General features: G+C 42.3%; 2 protein-coding genes across 3 annotated transcripts; both read left to right on the top strand.

The window, feature by feature from the left end:
- The first annotated feature begins 323 nt into the window (after positions 1–323).
- On the top strand, positions 324–8,064 carry CCT4 (chaperonin containing TCP1 subunit 4). The gene is made up of 14 exons (XM_086482285.1): positions 324–452; positions 1,168–1,220; positions 1,471–1,560; positions 2,338–2,446; positions 3,697–3,839; positions 4,530–4,651; positions 4,737–4,869; positions 5,222–5,361; positions 5,665–5,761; positions 6,022–6,132; positions 6,420–6,550; positions 6,649–6,883; positions 7,459–7,572; positions 7,858–8,064. The coding sequence occupies exons 1-14, from the start codon at positions 335–337 to the stop codon at positions 7,870–7,872; spliced, it is 1,611 nt and encodes a 536-aa protein (XP_086338411.1). The 5' UTR covers positions 324–334; the 3' UTR covers positions 7,873–8,064.
- A 1,573-nt stretch (positions 8,065–9,637) lies between these two features.
- FAM161A (FAM161 centrosomal protein A) lies at positions 9,638–20,433 on the top strand. 2 transcript variants are annotated; one of them, XM_086460812.1, is made up of 7 exons: positions 9,638–9,757; positions 11,089–11,336; positions 11,803–12,987; positions 16,613–16,712; positions 17,671–17,822; positions 18,444–18,711; positions 18,763–20,433. In XM_086460812.1, the coding sequence occupies exons 1-7, from the start codon at positions 9,638–9,640 to the stop codon at positions 18,910–18,912; spliced, it is 2,223 nt and encodes a 740-aa protein (XP_086316938.1). In that variant the 3' UTR covers positions 18,913–20,433. The 2 variants fall into 2 exon arrangements, with proteins under 2 accessions (XP_086316938.1, XP_086316936.1); XM_086460810.1 differs by adding an exon at positions 13,403–13,570 and having other exon boundaries at positions 18,444–20,433.
- Positions 20,434–21,535: the final 1,102 nt, after the last annotated feature.

Below are 21,535 nucleotides of genomic sequence, written 5' to 3'. Positions count from 1 at the left end.
GGAGCGGGGCGGGCCCAGCCCCGCCACTGGCGCTGCGCCGCCCCGGGAGCACGGCCCCGCGGAGCGGAGCGGGAAACTTCGGCGAGGACCCCTGCGCCGCTCATTCTAAAGGCGGCGACGGTGCTTTTAGGTGTCCCTGCCGTTCCCCGCAGGAAGGGGATTCCCTTCTCGGTTAGCAGGCGCGCATTGGGCAGCTCCCTCTCATGACGTCACGCCTGGCGCCGGCGGAAGGACCCGGGCGCGTCCTGCGGGTGGCGGCGGTGCGTTCTGGAAGGTTCCTGGCGCGGCGGCCGGTACCGCGGGGCCCATCCGTGTCCATCGGCGGCGGGCAGCGATGCCGGAGAACACAGGGGCCAAGGGCCACGGCGGCGCGGGGAGCCGGGCCAAGGGCACCTACCAGGACCGGGACAAGCCCTCCCAGATCCGCTTCAGCAACATCTCCGCCGGCAAAGGTGAGGGGAGGCGCGGCGGGAGGCGGGAGCGCTCCGCACCCGCTTTGTGTTGAGGGGAGGCGGCCAGCGGCCTCCGCTTGGGGCCGGAGCTGACGGCAGCCCTCGGAGACCGGCGGCCCTTCCCGCCCCGAAGCAGCCATCGGGGGGGGGGGGGGGAGGGCGGCAGGGGGTCGCACCCCCCGCTTTGTGAGGGGGCCCGCACCGGTCTGGGTGGGGCGAGGGACGGGGTCTTTGGGTGCTGGTGAAGGTGCTTCGCCCTGGTCTGGGAGCGCAGCTGAGACGCGGACGTTCCCCTTGTCCCCCCCTGCACTAGGAGCGCGGTTATGCGTTAGCGGGAGGTGGTGGTGCGGGGTTTATGGCTGGAAACCCCCGGGGCCGGGGCCCGGTGCGTGTTGTGGGGTGCTGTATTGGGCGTTTGACACGAGCCTTGGTCGGGTTACTTGGCATATGATATTTCTGTGTTAGTACTTAATTTTAAAGTGGCTGTAATGAAGTGATGAGGTGTTAGTTGGTTAAAAAAAGAGGTATGGAAATCGGTAGTGATACTGAAGCATTTTATATCGTTCTGGTATTAAGGATGATTTAGTGCTGGCAAGATAACGTGGAACTGCTTAATACTGGGAGTCGCTTTTTTCTCCGAAGAAATGTTTAGAATGGAGTGAGTGCTTGCAGCTCTTTAGATGAACTTGCAAACATTTTTTTTTTCTCTTCTTAGCTGTTGCAGATGCAATTAGAACAAGCCTCGGACCAAAGGGAATGGATAAAATGGTAAACCTTGTACTTAAATTTTGAAAACTTTTAAGTTTCCTGGAGGTACTGTGAAATCAACACGTTTTATATAGGTTGCCATCTTTTCCCTTGTATGTCTTTTCCAAGTTTTAGTTATTTGAGGGAGAACGTGAGCTAAATGCATATCTCGTTTGAGAAACAATGTCAGGAAAAACATTGTACACTGAGTATCAAATTAAATTAAAGATTTGTTGTTACTGATCAGAACTGTGTTTCTCTGTCTTCTCAGATTCAGGATGCTAAAGGAGATGTGACAATCACTAATGATGGTGCTACTATTCTGAAACAAATGCAGGTTCTGCACCCTGCAGCCAAAATGGTAAGGGTTTTTCTTTTTTTCTGTTGCTTGGACAATGATTTGTGTTGGAACTTAATTTCTGGGACAAAGCACCGTAGTAAGTAACATTTTGTGTGGATTTAAGGAGCATTACCCACTAGTGGGGGAGTAAGAAATTTAGTGCAGCATGCTCCAGAACATTTATTGTGATGGTAAGATGTGCTGAAGAGTTCTAAGTCCGTGTTTCTTACCTGCTATTCCTTATGCACAATCCCTTTGGACATGTTTGAAGAATCTAGCCCAAATCACCTTCTGTCTTTTAAGGAAAGTAGGTCAGTGATGTCCTAAACTGCCGGGGCAGAAGAGAATGAGAGAAAAGAATGAATTACATGATGGTCAGGTGGTCCGAGGACACAATAGCCTGGTCTTTTGGGAAGTTAAATATAGACCTCTTAGATTTGATTGTGGTTGGAGATGGAAATGAGCTCCTGTGACCCTCCTAAAGGCAAAGCAAAGGTAGACCTGTTAGATAGGTGTGATCAGTTTTAAGCTTGGGAGAGACGCTTCTTTGCTTCTGTAAGTGATCTGTTTTACTGTAGTTGTGTTTCAGGCAAATAGCTGTACAGGTATGGGAAGCAAGGCGCAAGAGGTACCAACTTTAAGTTAGAAAAGGCATGATTCGTCCCTATACTAAGGTTGATTTCAGTAGTGCTACGTTCTTGAGTATCTCTTCTTTCTTTTTTTTTTTTTTTTTTTAAATTGTCGGTGCTCACAGTTAAGTAGCGCTATGTGTAACTTTTGCCGTAATTTGTCGTTTAGTTGGTAGAGCTGTCAAAAGCACAAGATATTGAAGCTGGTGATGGTACGACATCTGTTGTTGTCATTGCTGGAGCTCTTTTGGATGCCTGTTCCAGACTTCTTCAGAAAGGTAAATTGTATATTTAATATAAAAACATGACTGGTGGTAGTTGAGTTCTCTGTCCGCTTGCATGTGTATAATGAAGCTTAAAGTAGCTGTTTCCACTGAAACATGGAAGGTGACTTGTGTCCCACTTTCAGTTAAAAATCTGTTTAGCTTTTTATTTTTAATTGAATGCCTTACTGTTGATACAGGAACTAGTGGCTAGATGGTGTGATAAATACTGCCTTGTAAAAACCCACCTCGATTATACTTGTACCTCTCTTGTGGACAGAGAGATGGCATAAGAAGTTAGAAATTCAATTTGGGACCAGTGATTCTACATGGGTTTTTTTATACTCAGCAAATTTATCACCTCTCATCACGTACAATATAGGGACTTTGAGAAAGTCTGGTCAGGAGAGACATGGATTGTGGAACACGGTAGTTAATGTAGGTCCTGTTCCGTTAGCTCTGGACATTCTCTCGTAATCAGCTTCCGTGCAGTTCAGGAGCTTTGTTAGCTCTCCAGCCGGGTTACACTTAGGCTTCTGTGTGCACTGGCAATAGAGCGAGGATGATCGGACCTGACCTGCAGGGTTCTCTTCTGTCTCAGATCTGGGCTTGATGGTGATTTACCTGCACTTGCCTCATCTCGACACACACAGTTTTGCTCGTTGTCCTCTTTTCTGGCCCCTGCCAACAGCTGACTGATGTTTACTTCCTCTTGCGGTACTGGTGGTGCTGCTGGTCCAGCAGCCTGGCATCGTCTGCCATAAGGGGTGGTCAGAAGTTGCCTGTCTAACGTTTGCCCATAAGCTGCCTGCTTTGAAAAGATAAAGGACGTATTGTACACTCCAGAGAAATAGGAGAACTTTGTACACAACTGTGGGTAACCAGTCTTGGAAAATCTGAAATAAAATCACTTGTCAGGCCCCTTGCAGGTATTACCTGAACAGCAGCAGCTTTGAAAATGTCAAGGGTAAAGAAAACTTTGAGAAATCATGTTTCTGGGATGTCAGACATTGCAGGGAAACGTGCTGTGCTTGTCTGTGAGGACAAATTGTTAGGAACATTACAGCTTTTTTTCCTCAGCTTTAACAGTGGAAAGTTGTAAGGGAAGTCATCTACTCTCGAAGAACACATTTTGCTAAAGTGTCTTCATTTTTTTCTGACAGGAGAGCCTCTCTAAATTAATCTTAAAATGGGAAGAGAGGGTGGGAAAAAATACACAGGTTTGAAAGCACGACTGTCTAACAGCCTTTTTATGCCACGCACAGGAATTCACCCCACCATCATTTCGGAGTCATTCCAGAAAGCTTTGGATAAAGGTATCGAAGTGTTGACCAGCATGGCGCAGCCGGTTGAACTGAGTGACAGAGAAACCTTGCTGAATAGTGCAACCACTTCCCTGAATTCAAAGGTGTGACTGATACTTGAACTATGTGCCTCCAGACTAGCTGAGCCTTTCAGCTTTTCCCAGTTCGTGCTGCTGCTCATTTACTAAGAATACCCTGCACATCACAAATCTAGTTGGTCTTCAGGCATTGGCTACCTTCTCTTAGACTGACTTTTCAGAAAGCCGTGGTTGATTCCAGTTAAATTGAAGCACTCAAACTGAATTGCAGTCTGAAATACTTAGTGATCTTAGATGTCGACTGTAAGTGTAAAAACAAGCTTCAACTGAAAACAGCAACAGAAAAATCAGGTGGGATACCGAGAGCTTTTGCCAGCGGTTTGTGTAGGCACTTCGTATTCCTGTGGCAGAAACTCCTAAAACAGCATCAAAATCTGGAGAAGTGTGCTGGTTTCCCTTCCAGCGGAATAACCTAGGAAGCTCTCAAAACTCTTATTTTAAGAGACTAAGAATTAGAGAAATTCAGGTTTCTTCCCATAAGTCCTTAAGCATAGGTTTTCCCACCAACGTAGCTGCTCGTTCCTTTAAGTGGAGTAGCCCTTAAGAAAATAGCACGTTAAGACATCTGGTTGATAGACAGGGTTGGAAAACAAGCTTTGTTTTCACAATTTGGAAGTCAGACACTGAAATACAATTACTATCATTTTAAAATTACTGTTGTCACCATTTGTTTTTCTTTGCTATTCAATCCCTCAGGTTGTGTGTCAGTATTCTAGTTTACTTTCTCCAATGAGTGTGGACGCAGTGATGAAGGTGATTGACCCAACTACAGCTAGCAGCGTGGACCTTAGAGATATTAAAATTGTTAAGAAGCTGGGGTAAGAAACAATTTTTAACTAGAGTTTTGTCTTTGTGAAGTCAGCTTCCCAAAGTGCTAGAGTCATGGATTGGTTTTGTTTCCAGAGGCACAATTGATGATTGTGAACTGGTGGAAGGACTAGTCCTGACTCAGAAGGTGGCAAATACTGGTGTAACCAGAGTGGAAAAAGCCAAAATTGGCCTCATTCAGTTCTGCTTGTCTGCTCCAAAGACAGATGTAAGTTAAACTATGAGTGAACCTTTTGCTGTAGTACTTGGGAGATGTAACAATAACACGTTTCTTTAAGAAGTTGTGATGTCAGCTCTAATGAAGGTCTGCTAGGTAATGCTTAGCTACTTGGAACTCTTCAAGAACTTACAGTTGGATTTAAGAAAGAGAATAGTTCAGAAGTCCAGTATTTCTCATTGTTTAAACAGTGTCTAATAGACATATTTTACTGTCATGCTTTGAATCACAGGCTCTGAAGTTTAACGATGTGAAACATCTTGAGACTGCTTTTAAAGTCAGCAGTTGTTCGTAATGCTTGCTTTTCTCTTTCTCTCTCTTTTTTTTTTTTTTTTTTTAATAGATGGACAACCAAATAGTTGTTTCTGATTATGCTCAGATGGACAGAGTACTGCGTGAAGAAAGAGCCTATATTTTAAATTTAGTGAAGCAAATCAAGAAGGCTGGATGCAATGTGCTGCTGATTCAGAAGTCTATTCTGCGGTACGTTAATACCCATGTGCTGGCTCGCTCTGTGTGTTTGGGGGAATAATTGGAATTGTTTGGAATACCTGGAGAAATTGAAGGCAAATACTAACAGTCACACTTGGCAGAGTGTCAGACTGGCTGTAACAGTGGCCGTACCTTTAGAAAGCACTAGTGGTGTCTGTGTTTTGAGTTCAATGACATCCCTGCTTCGTAGTCTGAAGAACTACAGCACTGCTGGCAGAAGTGTGCCACTGGCTAGCGTGACCCGGTTACTAAAGTAGCAGCACTGCGAACTGACTACTTCCCTCTTGTTTTTAGGGATGCTCTTAGTGACCTAGCCCTCCATTTTCTGAACAAAGTGAAGATCATGGTGGTGAAAGACATTGAAAGAGATGACATTGAGTTTATATGTAAGGTAAAGTGAGTTACATAAATGGCTGTTAAAGTAGCAGTGATGTTTAAAGTCTACCCCAAAACTATGTACCCAGCCAGTGCCTGTTTATTATGACACTTTCACAAGTGTCATGTTCTGACTAATGTAAGAGCAGATGTTTCCCTAAAAAATGTTCCTGTTCTGTTGTGCAGTCACATTTCTAGAAGAACGTTAAGCAGCATACTTGCTGACACTGCACTTCAGGTTCTGGATTGTTACTTTATTTTCTATTATTTTTTCAGACCATTGGAACTAAGCCTGTTGCTCATATTGACCAGTTTACTCCTGACATGCTGGGGTCTGCTGAACTGGCAGAGGAGGTCAACTTGAACGGTTCTGGGAAGCTAATAAAAGTGAGTGAGTGAGTGAGTGACAAAATGTTAATACCTACTTAACATCTGCCAGTTATTTCAATAACAACTGCTAACTGAAATGTAATAAGGTCAGTAGTAAAAAAAAAAAATTAAAGTACGTACTTGTAATCCCTGAGTAGCCACCAGCTTGGCAAGTGTGTGGTCTTGCTTAACCAGAACTGTTGTAGAACTTGGAAATACCAACTGAAGTCTCTTTTTGTCCAGAACCCTTTTTTTTTTTTTTTTTTTTTTTTTTTTCAGTCTTAGTATTTGGTTTTATGTTCTAGATTACGGGCTGCACAAACCCTGGAAAAACTGTCAGCATCGTGGTACGTGGATCCAACAAACTTGTTCTAGAAGAAGCTGAGCGTTCAATTCATGATGCTCTGTGTGTCATAAGATGCTTAGTTAAGAAAAGGTAATGTCTCGGTTTGGTTAACTTAGTATGTTAATAATACAGAAAGCTAATTTATGCACTTAAGTGAAATGAGGTTTGATTGTAATTTCTGTCCTCAGAGCTTTAATTGCAGGAGGCGGAGCACCTGAGATAGAGTTGGCCCTGCGCTTGAACGAGTACGCTCGCACTTTGAGGGGGATGGACTCGTACTGCGTCCGTGCGTATGGAGACGCGCTGGAAGTCATACCATCTACGCTGGCTGAAAACGCAGGTCTCAATCCTATTTCAACAGTAACAGAGCTGAGAAACAGGCATGCTCAAGGAGAGAAAACAGCTGGCATTAACGTCAGAAAGGTAACAAGGAAGCATATATGTGTAGCATAGCTTAAAAAAAAATACTTGGGTATTAAAGGGCAAGTGCTTAGCATTAGAGCTAAACTAAGGAGAGGGAAAGTGTGTATCATAATGGTGTTCTCCCTAAAATTACGTTGAGGTAGGCAGGTAACAGCTTATGCTGGGTATTGATAATAGTTGATGCTTAAATGCCATTCCCACAGGACAAGAAACTTCCTGTGTCTGTTCAAAACCACTGTTTCAGCTACAGAAACAGATCCATCAGTATTACCCACAGTGGAAGGTGCTCATATGTTATGAGCAGCACAGTGGGTTAGCTTCTTTTCAATTGTCACTATGTTTAAACGGGCATAAATACAGTTATCTTTTCTCTTGACTAATTTTGACTGGATCTGTCCAGCGCTTGAGGGGAGAAGATGCATAGCATGATATTCCTGTGGAGGATGGAAGAATACAAGCCCTTTGATAGTCTTAATTTAGAGTTGACTGTCCTTCTCAGGATTCTGCTGAAAGAAAACTTGCCAAGTCTAACTGTAGTCTGACTTGCACAAAGTAAAAGCTACTTGTTCTCGTAGGGCGGCATTTCCAACATCTTGGAGGAGCTGGTTGTCCAGCCACTGCTGGTGTCTCTGAGCGCGTTGACTCTCGCAACAGAAACTGTGCGTAGTATTCTGAAGATTGATGATGTGGTAAGTAGTGTTTGCATCGTGGTTTATCTTTTTTCCAGCGTAGTTACTGTCGTATCATTTGCTGTGCTTCAAAATAAAATTACCAGGTAGTGCTCTCAGTTTACGTACTACTTCGAAGGCCAAATGGTCTAATAACTGCAATTGGAACCAAATGGAATGCTTTGTAAATATTGTACTGTAAAGTAAGGAGGTGAAGTGATTAAAAAATGTGGCTCTTTAAACAGAGAAGTAATTGTTAAGTGTCCTGTGAACTTATCCCTGATTGTGTGAACTCTTTCTTTGCAGGTGAACACACGGTAAGCTGAACAAAGAAGGTGGGGACTGTGCCCTAGAGCTCCTCCCCTGCGGTCTGGAATATGGGTTCCTCACCAAAAGCGCCTGTGTGAATTGTCTTAAAGTCCACAAAGGCTTATGTACTTCTAGCACATTAATTTAAAAAAAATGTTTTCAAAAAAGGAAATGCTGTTTATCAATAAACAGTGCAGTAGTCTACCCCAGTCTTTGCTCTCTCATTTTTCTAGAAATAAGGAAACTGTTACATTTGCTTTTCTGTGCTACGTGCTCCTGTGTACCTCTGGAAAGTTTAACAGTAAATAATCAGCTCTTGTAATGTATTCTAAACACACCCTTGAATTTGCACTCTAAGCTACCTTAGAGCTGCTTCTCTCAAAGTTTTCCATAATGGAGTGGTGTTATTTCCCTTAACTATGACTGGCTAGAGTGAGGGAGTCTCTTTGCAGGGAGCACTGAGGAGTGCTGTTACAGCCCCTCCTGTTTTGTCTCCTGAAGTCTGCAGCGCTTTCTGGTGCCATCACGTGATGCAGAGTATTACAAAGGGTGGTCTTCATATGCAGTTCTTTGTACTTCATCCAACAGTGAAATGCAGGTGTCAAAACTAAACCTAGCTCTAAAAAGGTGAGGATACTACTACTCTAACTAGGCTTATCTGTGTTAATAGGGATAGTCATAGAATATACATTCCACTCTGTTAACACATGAGGAAATGGTACCCCTTGTTGGTATCGCTGCCTCTGAGTGCATTAGCTAGTCCCCGTGTTAGGGTGAGCTGTAATGCGGGGGTGCTCAGCTGAAGATGATTGCTCTACTGAGATAACTAGATCCCTCTTGCTGTTTAAAGGAGAGGGTTTCTTTCACGACTAACTTGCATTTCTATTTATGATTGGTCAGAGCTGTAGCTTTTGAGTAAACTTCCACTACTCCATTGACTAGCTGTTGAAATACTTTCCTGTGACGTAGTTAAGTAGAACATTCAGAATAATTCAACTACTAAAAAATAAATAAATTAGACAATTTAGACATTAATGCTCTGCATTAAGTATTTATTGGCTATTTAAAATCACAAGTGCTGCCTTACCCACAGGATTACATCCAACAAAGATCTCTTAGTTTAGTTAGGAACTGATCAAAGCTTTCCTTCCCCATCATCACAAACTTAAAGTTCTTGACGACTTAGAACTACTGCCTGTGATTTAACTTTTTCATCCCTTTCTTTATATAAGAAATATGTTTGTAATTCATTACAATAAACAGGTCCAGCAATCATTAATACCTCCCCACAGAGGCAGAAGAATATTCTGCTGATCCCGGTTTGTCCTTATTCTGTAATTGCTTATCTTCAAGATAGGAGAAGATTCTTCAATAACTTAAGGGGGTAAAAAACGGGGGCTTGTCAGGGAGCGAGTTAAGAGTTCCAAACAAAATCATGCAAAAAGTTACCCAGAAAGGGGTACGGACAGCACGCAGAGGAGCACAGCAGAGCGGGATGGAGCTCAGCCCCGGACCAGGCCTCCGCCACCTCCCTGCGGGCACCCGAGGACGGTTGGCAGCCGGGTCGTCTTGGTTCCCGGCCGCTGCTCGGGGCAGGGCAGGAGCCCGCGCCCAGCCCAGAGCTGCGCTGCGCAGCACCGGCCGGCCCCGCCGGCGGCTAAAGCCCTCCCCTTCCGCCCGCCGGGCCGCCTCCGGCCGGCCACGCCGCGGAGGCGGAGCGGCAGCCACCCCACGGCGCGGCCGCGGCTCGCCTCCCCGCTCGGTTCCTCGGCCTGCCATGGAGGCGGCGCACCGGGCGGCGCGGCTGGCCGCCTCCTGCCTCCGCACCCCGCTCGACCCGCGCACCCGGGCGCCCGCCGCGCTGTACGAGCGGGGGCCGCCGCCCGCCGCCGCGCAGGTACGGCCGGGGAGGGGGAGGGCGGGTTGGGGGGGGGGGGGGGGGGGGTGGTGTGGTGTGTCCTGGGCCCCAGCGCATGTCTAGGGGTGGGCAGGAAGCGGCGTTAGGGGTTGTGGGGCAAGCGGGAGGCCGGAGGCTGGGTGAGGGGCTCGCCCTAACCTAGCCCTGCCTGCCCCGCAGCGGTGCGTGTCCCTGCACCGCCAGCCCGCCCTGGAGCGGGGCCGCCGCCCTCCTCCTGCACCGGGAGCCCACAGAGCCTCAGGGCAGCGACCTGTGGTGCAAGTGCGCGCACACACCGCGATGGAGAAGAACCTGACAGCTGGTGCAGCGCCGAGCTCTTAATGCGCTTGTTAAGCGCCGGGGGTTAAAGCGCAGATGTAGGAACCAGCGATGCCCGAGTCCAGGGAAGAGCCGTGGATGGTTCTGCGGACCAAGAGCTGAAAGGGGGGCTGTACGTTTGAGGTGTAGGAGGCAGACTCAGGAAGAGGTGGATGGTGCCTTTCGCTGGGCATGGTAACGGCTTTTTAAATTTCCTTCTTGTTGCATTAAGTCACTAGGCCATGAAAAAAAGGAGTTAAGATATTTTTACAGTTTTACATAAACAAGACTGGTCATTGGAGTGTCAAAGCTTATTAAAATACCTCTGTGTGGAAAAGTGTTACTCTAATTTTTGGATAAAGAATCTGTCCTGTAATTTTTTAAAACAAGGTGCTTAAAAATAACATAAAGGAAGCTGCTGTCATGCAGACTAACCTGGTTTTAATAACTTCTCTAACTTGTGTAAGCTTCAAAGAATGTGCCTACCTGCACACAGCTTCAAGCTGCCAAACAGTATTGGAACTATAAGCTGTGCAGAATCCCTGTCATTTCACAGTAAGCTATGGAAATGGGAGTAAACATTTATGCACAAGATAGCTATGACTTGATTTTAGAATGCATATGGAAATGGGAGGCACAGAAGGTTCTGTTGTGGGTTTGTCTGCTTTCAGATAAAGGCTTTTTTAGAGCTGCACAGTAATCAAGGAAAAATTGGACTTTACAAAATAGTTACATTTTTTCTTTCGGTAAGTCCTTTTGATCATATTTCCTGGTATAAGTATATTGATTACGGCAACAGACTTAGGAATTTCACATGCTCTAAATAGAGCCCTAAGGATATAAACTATTATGCAGTAAGATTGTTCCATGTAACTCTGCATTAACATTTGTATATTGGTCTCTCTATTGAGTATTACTTACCGTTCATTAGACTTAATTAGGATAAAGCAATATTAAGAACCTTGTTCCCCTTTCTTCTAACCATCAGAAAACTTTACAAACCTCTCTTCTAGGATGGTTTTGATTTGGATTCAAATACCAACAGAGAACAGACCCTTTCTCTAAACGGAGACTGTGACAAGTGGATAGACCTTTCCAAAATGTGCAATTCAAATCAAGAATATTACCTGAAACTAGAAGAGTTGAAGAATGCCCACTTGGAGACCATGGCAAAATTAGAAAGTATGTATCAGAATAAACTGTATTTAAAAGGAGTACAACCCTTGGACAAGAAAAACACTGCTTCTTATGTGTGTTGTAGGTGAGTTTGGTGGTACCTTTTATCTGGAGATTCTCAAATGCTTTGCAGATACCTGTAAAACAGCAGGGTTTGTTTTTTTTTCTGGGGCTGGAAAGTATTACTCTCCCCATTTCCCACAGGCAGATAATCACAGAAAAGTTAGTTTTAATAATAAAAATGTTTATTCACCTTGCTAACAGACTGCGAGATTTCCAAGTGTGTGTGCAGCAGAGATGGGGCAACGTGTTTAGTAAAGCACAGTGCCTTTCCTTAAGAAGTGCTGACTTGATCATGATCGACACTGACTTAAAATTATGGTCTGGTGCAAGTGCCCAATGTGCTTCTCTCTTCACTTCTCTTCCCCTCTCCTCTTCCCCACTAGCACTGTTTGGTTTTGTTTCTCATGATGATATCTTAAAGTGGAAGTTACTGGCTTTGCATCAATGTGGGACTGGACTCAAACCAACTTTTTTTTCCTTTTTTAAAGGCCAACCTGGCAGAAGAGCTCGTATCGGCCTCTAAATTTGCACAAATCCTTTTCCGATTCTGACTTAAGTGATCCCTTCGGCTCAAGTGTATCTGATGGGTCTGACAGAGAATTAGCGCTTGAAGAAAATGGTAGTGAAACTGGATCATCTGCATTTGCTAAGCAACGGATTGAAAAAATGTGGGATGGGTTCTCTGTGGAAGACTACATCTCCCACACCAAACACAGCTTACCAAGCTCACCAGCCTTCAGAATGATACAGAGGAAACAGAAAGCATGGTCACCAAAAGTTACTGTGCCCAAGCCTTTCCAGATGACTATCAGAGAAGCCAGAAAAAAAGAACAGAATGTCAAATCAAAGTCACAGATTGAAATGGAAAATAACTTAATGAAGAAGCAACTAGAGGAAGAAGCAGAGTGTCAGAAAAAATTCCGAGCCAATCCAGTGCCTGCTGCTGTTTTCCTTCCACTCTACCATGAAATTGTGCAACGAAACGAAGAGCGCAGGAGATCTGTGAAAGAGAGAAGCAAGCTCAAGCTCTTGGCTTCTCAGAAGCCATTTAAATTCATTGAACGAGAGAAGCAAAGGAGTGAAATTAGGAAAATGCAATTAAGAGACCTTTCTGCACCTGAGAAGAAAACAAAACTGTTCAAAGCCAAACCAGTTCCTAGATGTGTTTATAGTCCAGCTGTCAATGACAAGCTAAAGGAGGAAGAGCTCTACAGAGAAATCAGGATCAGAATGAGAGCCGAAGAGTTGCTACGTAATTCATCTCTACCCAACAGCAGACTGGCTTTAACAAATACCAATAAAAAGAAGAAACACAAGTGCACCGAACCAAAGGAAACAGACCATAAACCCAAGATCAAATCAAGTGTTCCAGATTTTGACCTACTACACCAGAAATTTCAGAAACGGCTCCTGCAACAAAAACAACTGAAACACCTTACAGTCTGTGAGCCTTTCCATCTCCGGACTCCATATATTCCCTCAAACAAGGGGAAGATTTTGAAGGACATTCAAGAGGATGAAGAAAAGTTGAAAGAAACACGCTGGCCATATGCCTCTCCAAGACGTAAACCTCAAATGAGACATTTAAGTGCAAATTTGCGTCTCTCGGGATTTGGAGAATCTAAATCACCAAAAAGCACAGAATCCACAAGACGACGGCTACAAGCCATAAGGTGACGACTTCAGTGATGCTCTATCTTCTATAGATACTTTAAGAGCAGACTTCTTTTGTATTTCTACCTGTGTATTCAGTTCTTCCATGCAGTGAATATATGACTTAATACATTAATATAAGGGCTTAATTATAATATAAAACTTAAAATATGTAAATATAGGACTTAATTAGTATTTCTGATTGTTAAAGAAACAGTAGTGCATTTTTCTCAGAATGTCCAATAGGAACGGGACAAACGACTGCTGTTCCCCAGGATATGCCTGAATCCCTTAAAGTGGCCCATACCTTGTGTCCTCTTATGCCAACCCTGTTTTCACCCCGTTTTTCTCTTTTGAGTCTCCTTTGCCAAAGCTTCCTTTGAAGTCTTGCTCTTGATTTAGAATGAATTCAGCCTTAGTTTATTTTTCCACCAGGAATTCACTTGAGGAAAAGAGAAAGCTTGAAGAACAACAAAAAAGGAAGAGAACAAAGCAGAAACAAAGAACGAAAAAACTCCAGAAAATTGTAACAGCTCGGGCTGAGGCCAGTGACCCACATCAGAGCTTAGCTCAGATGTCTAAATCTAAATTAAAAACATTCAGGTATTTTGTTGCATTCCCCTGAATCCTGAACCTCTCATTCTACATTGTATGTTAAACATACAATGTAAAAAATAGCATAGTCTAATTTTACATAATTACTCATTTGATAAATTATACACTGTACAAGCAGCTAGTAAAGAATATGGCCAAATTTAGTATTTCAACTGGGAAATTGTTGCCTTTTTTAATGACTTTGATCTGTGTGTTCCACCATATATAGTATTATAGATTAGCTAACAGGAGACTCCTGTGTTTTCTCAATTGACACATCAACTAAAGAGGAAAAGTTTACAAAATATCAAAAGGAAAAGGAATAGTGTAGTGACAGAATATCCTTGCACTGCTGGACTGATGGACATTGGTACAACTTTGGTATTTATAAGCTGTCTCCTAAAGTAGGGAACATGTCACAATTCATTTCTTTGTCCCAGCAGGTTCCCACTTGAGGGAAAATTAGAGCAGGAATATTATTTTAACTCAGCACACGTATCAGCAGCTAACCAGGAAGCTGCTGGTGCTTAGGAGGAAGGGGATCCAAAGTTACCTTTAGCAGAGCTACAAATTCAAAGACTGTTTCTACATGACTGAGAAAAGTAGTACACTGAGAAAAACCTCAGGGCCTTCTCAGTGTGCTCTATGTAGCAGTCCAGATGGCTCTAGCTCTCTGATGCTGATCTAAGTCCAGAATTGCTGTTTGACCTTGGGTTTGTGGCTACTTTAACCATTTCTGCTTCCTGTTCTTTTGAATCCTATGGAAAAAAAAAAAAAGTCAGTCCTGTTTGAATGAGTCTTTAGCGAGGTTTATAATCTGTCTTGGCATGATGGCACCACAGCAGTATCATCCATTCAAGGCACTGTTACGTGGAGACGGTGAGACCTACTGCCTGCTCTGCCCCTGTTGCTTCATGCATAGGCAGGATTCTTGGGCAGCAACTGTGAATCCTAATTTCCAGTTACCAGGCAAATTGCCAGTAACTGCCAGCAGCAGGGCAAAACAATACAAGGGTGAATGATCATGAGATATGCCTGATTACAAGATTCATAGCTTGAACTAGCAACTTTTAAGTTACCACGCTAAACTTTAAGGCACTTAGAATATGGTCCAGGGTAGAGATCTTTCCGAAATGAGGGTGGAAGCTGGGTCTGTCTTTATGGCTGCGAGTTGAAAGGTAACAAATAAGGTTTCCTCATTCTTTTTTTTGCTTTACATGGGTCTCTTCTTTCATTATAGCTGAAATAAACTGTGGATTTATTCTTAATAGACTTTAAACTCTGGTCTGTTACAAACAAATTTGCTAAAACAGTGCAGCACCACCTGCGCAACAATACTGCACATTGTTCCACCAGCAAACTTTGTGATGGTTATTGACCACCAACATTGCTTCACTGTGACCAGAAAGAGAAAATGCAGCAGAAACTGGAGTATGTGCACTCTCACATGCTGAAAGCATGAAGTGCAGTGGCTCAGACAGCATATGCTAGAAGCAGCATTGCAGCAAGCATTTTGCTAGGCCACGTGGGCAACTGACTATCCAGCATGCATCTATGCCCACCTATGCCCTCCCCCAAAGACAGCTGAAGCCAAAGCACACATAGGAAACAGCGGTGGTCTAGGAGAAGCAGGGCTTACACAGGGTGCTAGAGAGCAGAGATGCAGTGGTCAAGGTGCAGGTCAAAGAGAGCAGTCCCTTCTAACGATTTTGTTAAGAGTCAGAGCTCAAGTGCAATTGCTTTTGCACCATGAGCAGCAGATACCGTCAATAACAGGAGCTTTATAATGTAAGTGCCCTCGGGCAGATGATCTGCTGACTCTAGGACAGAAGCAGAAAACAATTTGAGTCACAGTTGCAGGGTGTAGAATTAAGAGAGACAGCGGGTGTGTTTATGGATTTGATTTGAGTTCATTCAACGATGAACTTCACATTACAGTACTTAATCAGATTTCAGGAGTATTGTAAAACACTCATGTTTAATTCTTGTCTGGACATAAAATTATGCTATTACAAAGCAAGATTACTTCCCTAGTGCTGATGCATTAAGGCTGGTACAAGTGCTTAACTTGATAATGCTTATTTCAGCATAGGCTGGGTAATAAGGTACATTATCTGTTAGAAGAGCACTTACATTAATTAGGTTTGTAGAAAGCTGCCTGAGAGAACAAGCAAGTAGCAACAATGAAGTTCACTCCCTCAAAATGGTGAATAACTTGCCTTAATGCACAGCCACATTGCAGAAATTCAGAGGATGGTAAAGGAAGGAGGCAGGAGGAGACAGAAGTGTAAAATGCCTCCCTAACTCTCATACTTGCCCGTAAGCATCTGACTTTGTAATGCTAGAGCTGGCCCAGTACAGAGGCAACATCACAAAGAGGTGTCTTTGTCGCACACCGAGGATTACAACCCATGCTACCTGGATTATCTAGTGCTTGATAAGATCTGAGATACCATTTCAGCTGATGAATCAACAGTTTCATCATCCTGCTATATTGACTGGACCCTTGACAAACCAACTAAGAAAAAAAGGGTACTATGATCCAGACTGTGGCCACCCCTCTTGTGAGATACACTGGCAAAGCAGCAAGATTTGTATCGTCAAACTTTACCTTAAGTACTGGGTTTTATTTAATGATATTAATTTCCTATGGTGTATTCTGTTTAATTTTGCTTAGAATAAATGGGATATCTGTATGAAATCAGCATTTAAAAACCCCTAAGTATCTAACTTTTTTTAAAAATCTAAGTATCCAAAAAACACCTAAGAATCCAAACTCAGACAGCCTCTCCTTAACCTCCCTAGCCAGGACTTCTCTCTGCTTATCCAAAGCAACTACTTCAGACACAGTTTTGTTCAGTACTTACAGGCAAGCAATTGCTGTGAAAATGAGATAATATACCTCAGACCCTGTAACCACCATTAAATAATTTACTTTTTATGTATCTTTAAGTAGGACAGTAAGTTGGTTTTGAGCAATGTAACTGCTGTAGAAAATTACATCTTGTATTATAAATTAATAATATTTCTCTCGTACTCTGTTTCCCTTAGGAATTATGAGAAGCAGAGGATGCAGGAATATTTGCAAGAGTTGCAAGAAATGGAAGAAAGAGTAAAACAAAGGCCATTGCTTTTTGAAAGAGTCGCTCAGGTTGTCTTGCTTCTGTATTACTACTTAATCTTATCTTCAGATACTGCATAAGATATTTGTAGTCAACCATTTTTATAAGATACCTGAAAAATACTTTTCATATCAGTATTTGTCTCTTTAATCTCTGTTGCCCCATCTCCATATAAATATTACTAATTTTTGTGACTAAGCATTCATGGCATGCTTGCATAGGGAACTGAGATGGCTGTTGTAAACGTGTCATCTGATTCAGTTACAACGTAAGTAACTCTAAACACAACAAAAAATTACAGCAAAAATGTGAGAGGTCTTAAGTTGGGATAGAAGTGATAAGAAAATTCAAGTATTCTTCGCATCTACTGTAACACTTGGATGCCATATATTTTTATCTCTCCATTTCAGTACAACCATGTGCTGGTAGTGTGGTCCCTGACCTGTTTCCAAACCCAGACGGGCAGCAAGTCATAGATCACTGCTTCCCTTGTCCCTTCTGTCTGTGTGTGTTACCTGGTTTGCCATCGCTGCGGGGCAGGAGCATCTGTGTGGATTGGAGGACAAGTCCTCCTCACTCAGATACTACCTGGAGGAACAGAATTTACACCCTCAGAGGCAGAAATACACTTCTATGCCATTTGTTAAATAGCACTGTAAGAAGGTGATTCAATAGTACTTTTTTTAGGGCATTTTTTTCTACACATCCACATCTTCCCTCTCCTCCTTCAACAGCTATATACAGACTATCTATCTCTTCATTAGCCAGTAAGCACAGGAAACAAACCAGATTTAAACTAGTATAGAAAAGGAAAATCTGGTGTAAAGTTTTCAAGTATTGTTTTGCCATTCTTACCTGCAGTGAATAATCATTCAACTTGTCAGATCCAGTTACGAAATGAAACAGAGTACTAATATAAATAAAAGTATCAAAAGACAAGCATTTAATGCATTTAGGTAACATATAACCATTGTGGTTTTCCTACAGAAAAATGCCAGAATAGCTGCAGAAAAGCATTATTCTAACAGACTGAGAGCGCTGGGGATATGCCCAGAGTTTGTTTCAAAGAAAGGACAGACAACTAAATTGCTACAATGCTCCAGTGCTGAAGATTTTAACTCCACTGATGCCAGAGGAAGGTAGAGATTACTGAAGGCTTTTTTTTTTTTGCCACTACATACCTAGTAATTAGTAATTTTTGACATGTAGGTGTGGGTTGTTATTTTGTTTTTTAATTATTTGTAGTATTTCCCAAGTAAATATTTGACTGTGTAGTTAGCTTTACTAATGTTAGCATTAGTATGTACTTTCTATTGTTTTTCCTGAATTAAATGTTACTTCTTAAAACAGAGGCAAGCACTGGATATGTTAAGTAATGCACTTCAAATAAAAATGAGGAAAAACATTTTTCATTTGTTCCTTTCACCAAAAATTCTGGCAGGTTGCTAGTAAGTCACTTCATTCTGCGTTACCTTTACTGAATTTTTAAAATAAGCCTTATAAAAAACACTTTTCAGTATCCATTAGGTGCTATGATTTAAAAGGAATCAGAAATAAAAATTTAAAATATATAAGCAATACTGTTGAGTTACTTTCTAGCATAAAAGGAGACTCTAGTGTCCCCCATTCCCTTTTCCTTCTCCAGCTCCACCCCAGCCAAGTCTACCAGGATTTATTCTAGATTACCTGAAGGTGGTGTAAAACCTGCTGGAAAGCATCTTACGTGAAAATAAAATCATACATGCAACTTCTCTTTTCAGAGTCATCAAGAATAAAGTGAAAGAAAGGGAATCCTTTGAGGAAGCAGCTGACAGCAGTCCTCTATCTGAGCAATCCTGTGAAGAGGAGGAGGCGGCAGAGAAGAGAAAAGGTGTCGAAACCTCCACCCACAACAGCCAGACCAGTGAGCTGGAGGATGAGAAGGAGGCTGGCCTTTATGCTCATCAGCCTTGCCATGCAGGGGAGGCTGGGTCCAGCCCCACGTCTGACCAGCACCGTGAAGATGAGGAGGAGGAGGAAGAAGAGGAAGCAAAGGCAGACCTGTTGCTTGGCCATTCCCAGGAGGAGGAGGATGATCAGTCAAGACCCAGCTCTCGATCTGAGCAGTCCCATGAGAGTGAAGAGGAAGGTCAGTCTGACCCTGAAGCTGAGGGTGCCTTCAGATATGAGGATGAGGAATATGAAAGTGATGACTCGGAAGAGAAACCCAGCGATGATGAAGCTGACTGAAAGGAAGGCAGACAGGATGGCCTGGGGCTCAGGAACCTATTTCACTGCTGGCAGTGAAACAGGCAAAGAAAAACTTGGTGCTTTGCTACTGATACAAAATTCTGTGAATTTAAACCTCTCAGCTTAACAGTCTTTCCAAAGCATAAATTTTGTCTATTTTCCAGTAAGAAAGATCAAGTTACTAATTTCCACCAAGAAAATAATTTAATTTTATATCAATCTTCTTTATTCTACTCTTCTGTGACATTAGTGCATAAAATGAACTGCAACCACTGTTGAATAATAATGTCTTGCATGTTGTGTTGCCAAGTACTGAGGTCTTAACATGTCCAGCTCTTTCTGCTTGCTAGCAAAGCCAGGGAAGATTTTATAGTAGTCTCAAACATTTCGGTACTTCTGGGGTCTCTTCCTGCAGTATCTTCTAGGATGGCAATGAACAGACCAGGGTTTGTTGTGCAAGACCTCTGTTTTTAGCAGAGCAGCTGCTAGGAAGACAACTTGTTGTGCAGTTAGACAATACGGCCAAATTAATCTGTTCAGTTCCTCCCTCCTTGTCCCATGGGGTTTGCCTTCTGCCCACTTAAGTGAGCTGAACTGGCTCGGAGATGGCTCAAATGAGTGCCAGGGCCAGACAAGATTACTACTTTTGGAGGAAACAAGCTGTTATATGAACTCAACTACTTTGTCCAGCTAAAATATTAACAGTATTGCAGTCACTGAAGGCTCTCTCTACAGAGGAGAAAATGCCTAGAATACACTTAGAGCAGCCACTTAAGCTTTCACAGAGACTTTTAACACTTAACAGACAAGTAAGGTAGAAGAGTCAGCAGAATAGTATGTTCCACTGCAGATCCTGTGTTACTAACCAAGCCCCAAAACTGTTCTTTCAACTCTGTTTTGTTTTGAAGACCTCTTCCTGTGATCATGTAAAATCATTCTTGATAACATAATAACAAATGCTGACATTTATCTTCAAATTTCTTTACTGAGACAGTAAACGTACACTGTAAAGAGACTCTTACTGCGTCAGATAAAAATGTAGCCCAGCAACTCTAGGTGCATGCAAGTATGGAAAGAAGTGCTTTAGTACCTTTTCTTACACACTTGCTACTCAGGACCTCAGCTACTATACAAAGAACTTCTTTATATCAGGAGTACCTTCTCCTGCTATTACGAGCTTTCCCACTAGCCTGTCATATGCAACGTTAAGGGAGATAACAAATAAAAGAATGCATCCACATAATGACAGACCACAAACAAGGATTTCAAACAAGCTTTGTCTGGGTGGAGTACAACACAGCATTGCACAGCTGCTCTAAGTTCATTGAATAGTAAAACTACCAGGTTTGCAAAAGTATCTGAAATGATTAACAATAAGGATTTTTATTTTTTTATTATTTTCTTCCACACTGCATGCAAGAGCACTAACTAAATCTTACTATTTTTTCCTCCTGACTTTGAGAAACTATGCAGCAATGTTTGGAAGATTTTTGTCATTATTACTATTATTTATTTTTTAAGTGTAAGCATATCTAATATGAATTTGAAGCTTTTTTTTTAACTTAAATAAAATATCCATTGTCTATATGTATCATACCTGAAAGTATTAATCATTACTTCACAAGGAAAATCAGTTTACAATCTCCAGTAATACTCGACAACCCCACAATACAAACTCAAGGTTGGTTTGCTTGTGCTTGTCAGTATTCTGTAATTCTGAGGAGTTGTACAATGTTATTGAATTCATAGTCACATACTACTGATATTTGACTCTTTAGTAAATCATTTTTTTTTGTCAGGAAGATGATTTTAAAATGTAGATGAAACAGGAAGAAACTAATGGGATGATGGCACCGAAATGAAAATCACTATATTTAAAGAAAAAACCCAATGACCTCAACATGAAAATCCAAATCCAGGTGAAAGGTTTTGGTAAATTACAAAGTTGCAGAGTAGTACCATAGGAAAGGAGAATAGAATATGCAGTACTTTGTCAGAACTCAAAACATTTTGATGCAATTAATGTTGAGGGGAAAAAAAGTAATCTGATTCACAAAAGATTATATAATAGAAGCGTTTTAATGTAAGAAGCTCATTAAAGGAGAAATGATGATCAGTTATGTTTTCAGGGAAGCTACCTAGCAGGAGGGAGATGAATAGAAAAGTTTCTCACAGATTATTGAATATTCTGTCTTTAATATTTTAATCAATGGCAAAAGCACAAATTACAAACATGTTCAAAAATTTGCAAAGAAAATGAGAAAGGTGTATACAAAGAAAGGATTAAAAATACCACATGGGGAGCAGAGGATAACTTTGCATGTAGACTGTAGCATAAATTAAGAATTTAAAAGTGCCAGAATAACATTTCTTTAATGGGAATTCATCACCTGAAGCTGTAAGGAGAGAGCGCCAGATGACTTGTTGAGCAACAGATAGTAAACCGCAAAATGTGATCATAAAAAAAGTGCAATGGAATCAAAGGATGTGCCAGGCACAGTATTTCCAGCAGGATTGGAAAAATGGTACTTTTAAGTCCACAAACACTACAGATCCCATTCTAGGTTTCTAAGTGATTCCTATGGTACTGAATGTGAGCAATGGTTGGAAATTCTGTACTAAA

This window comes from Leptosomus discolor, chromosome 2, assembly GCF_034619465.1.
Source record: "Leptosomus discolor isolate bLepDis1 chromosome 2, bLepDis1.hap2, whole genome shotgun sequence".
Lineage (NCBI taxonomy): Eukaryota > Metazoa > Chordata > Aves > Leptosomiformes > Leptosomidae > Leptosomus > Leptosomus discolor.
Note: the sequence above shows the minus strand (reverse complement) of the source record. Positions and strands in the feature narration are given on the sequence as shown.

Excerpts from the sequence above, each read along its gene's own strand:
- CCT4 (XM_086482285.1), top strand. The coding sequence starts at position 335 with ATGCCGGAGAACACAGGGGCCAAGGGCCACGGCGGCGCGGGGAGCCGG. Across the intron at positions 2,447-3,696 it reads TTCCAGACTTCTTCAGAAAG|GAATTCACCCCACCATCATT; the intron begins GTAAATTGTATA and ends TGCCACGCACAG. Across the intron at positions 3,840-4,529 it reads CCACTTCCCTGAATTCAAAG|GTTGTGTGTCAGTATTCTAG; the intron begins GTGTGACTGATA and ends TCAATCCCTCAG.
- FAM161A (XM_086460810.1), top strand. The coding sequence starts at position 9,638 with ATGGAGGCGGCGCACCGGGCGGCGCGGCTGGCCGCCTCCTGCCTCCGC. Across the intron at positions 13,571-16,612 it reads TCTAAATTAAAAACATTCAG|GAATTATGAGAAGCAGAGGA; the intron begins GTATTTTGTTGC and ends TGTTTCCCTTAG. Across the intron at positions 16,713-17,670 it reads TTTTTGAAAGAGTCGCTCAG|AAAAATGCCAGAATAGCTGC; the intron begins GTTGTCTTGCTT and ends GTTTTCCTACAG.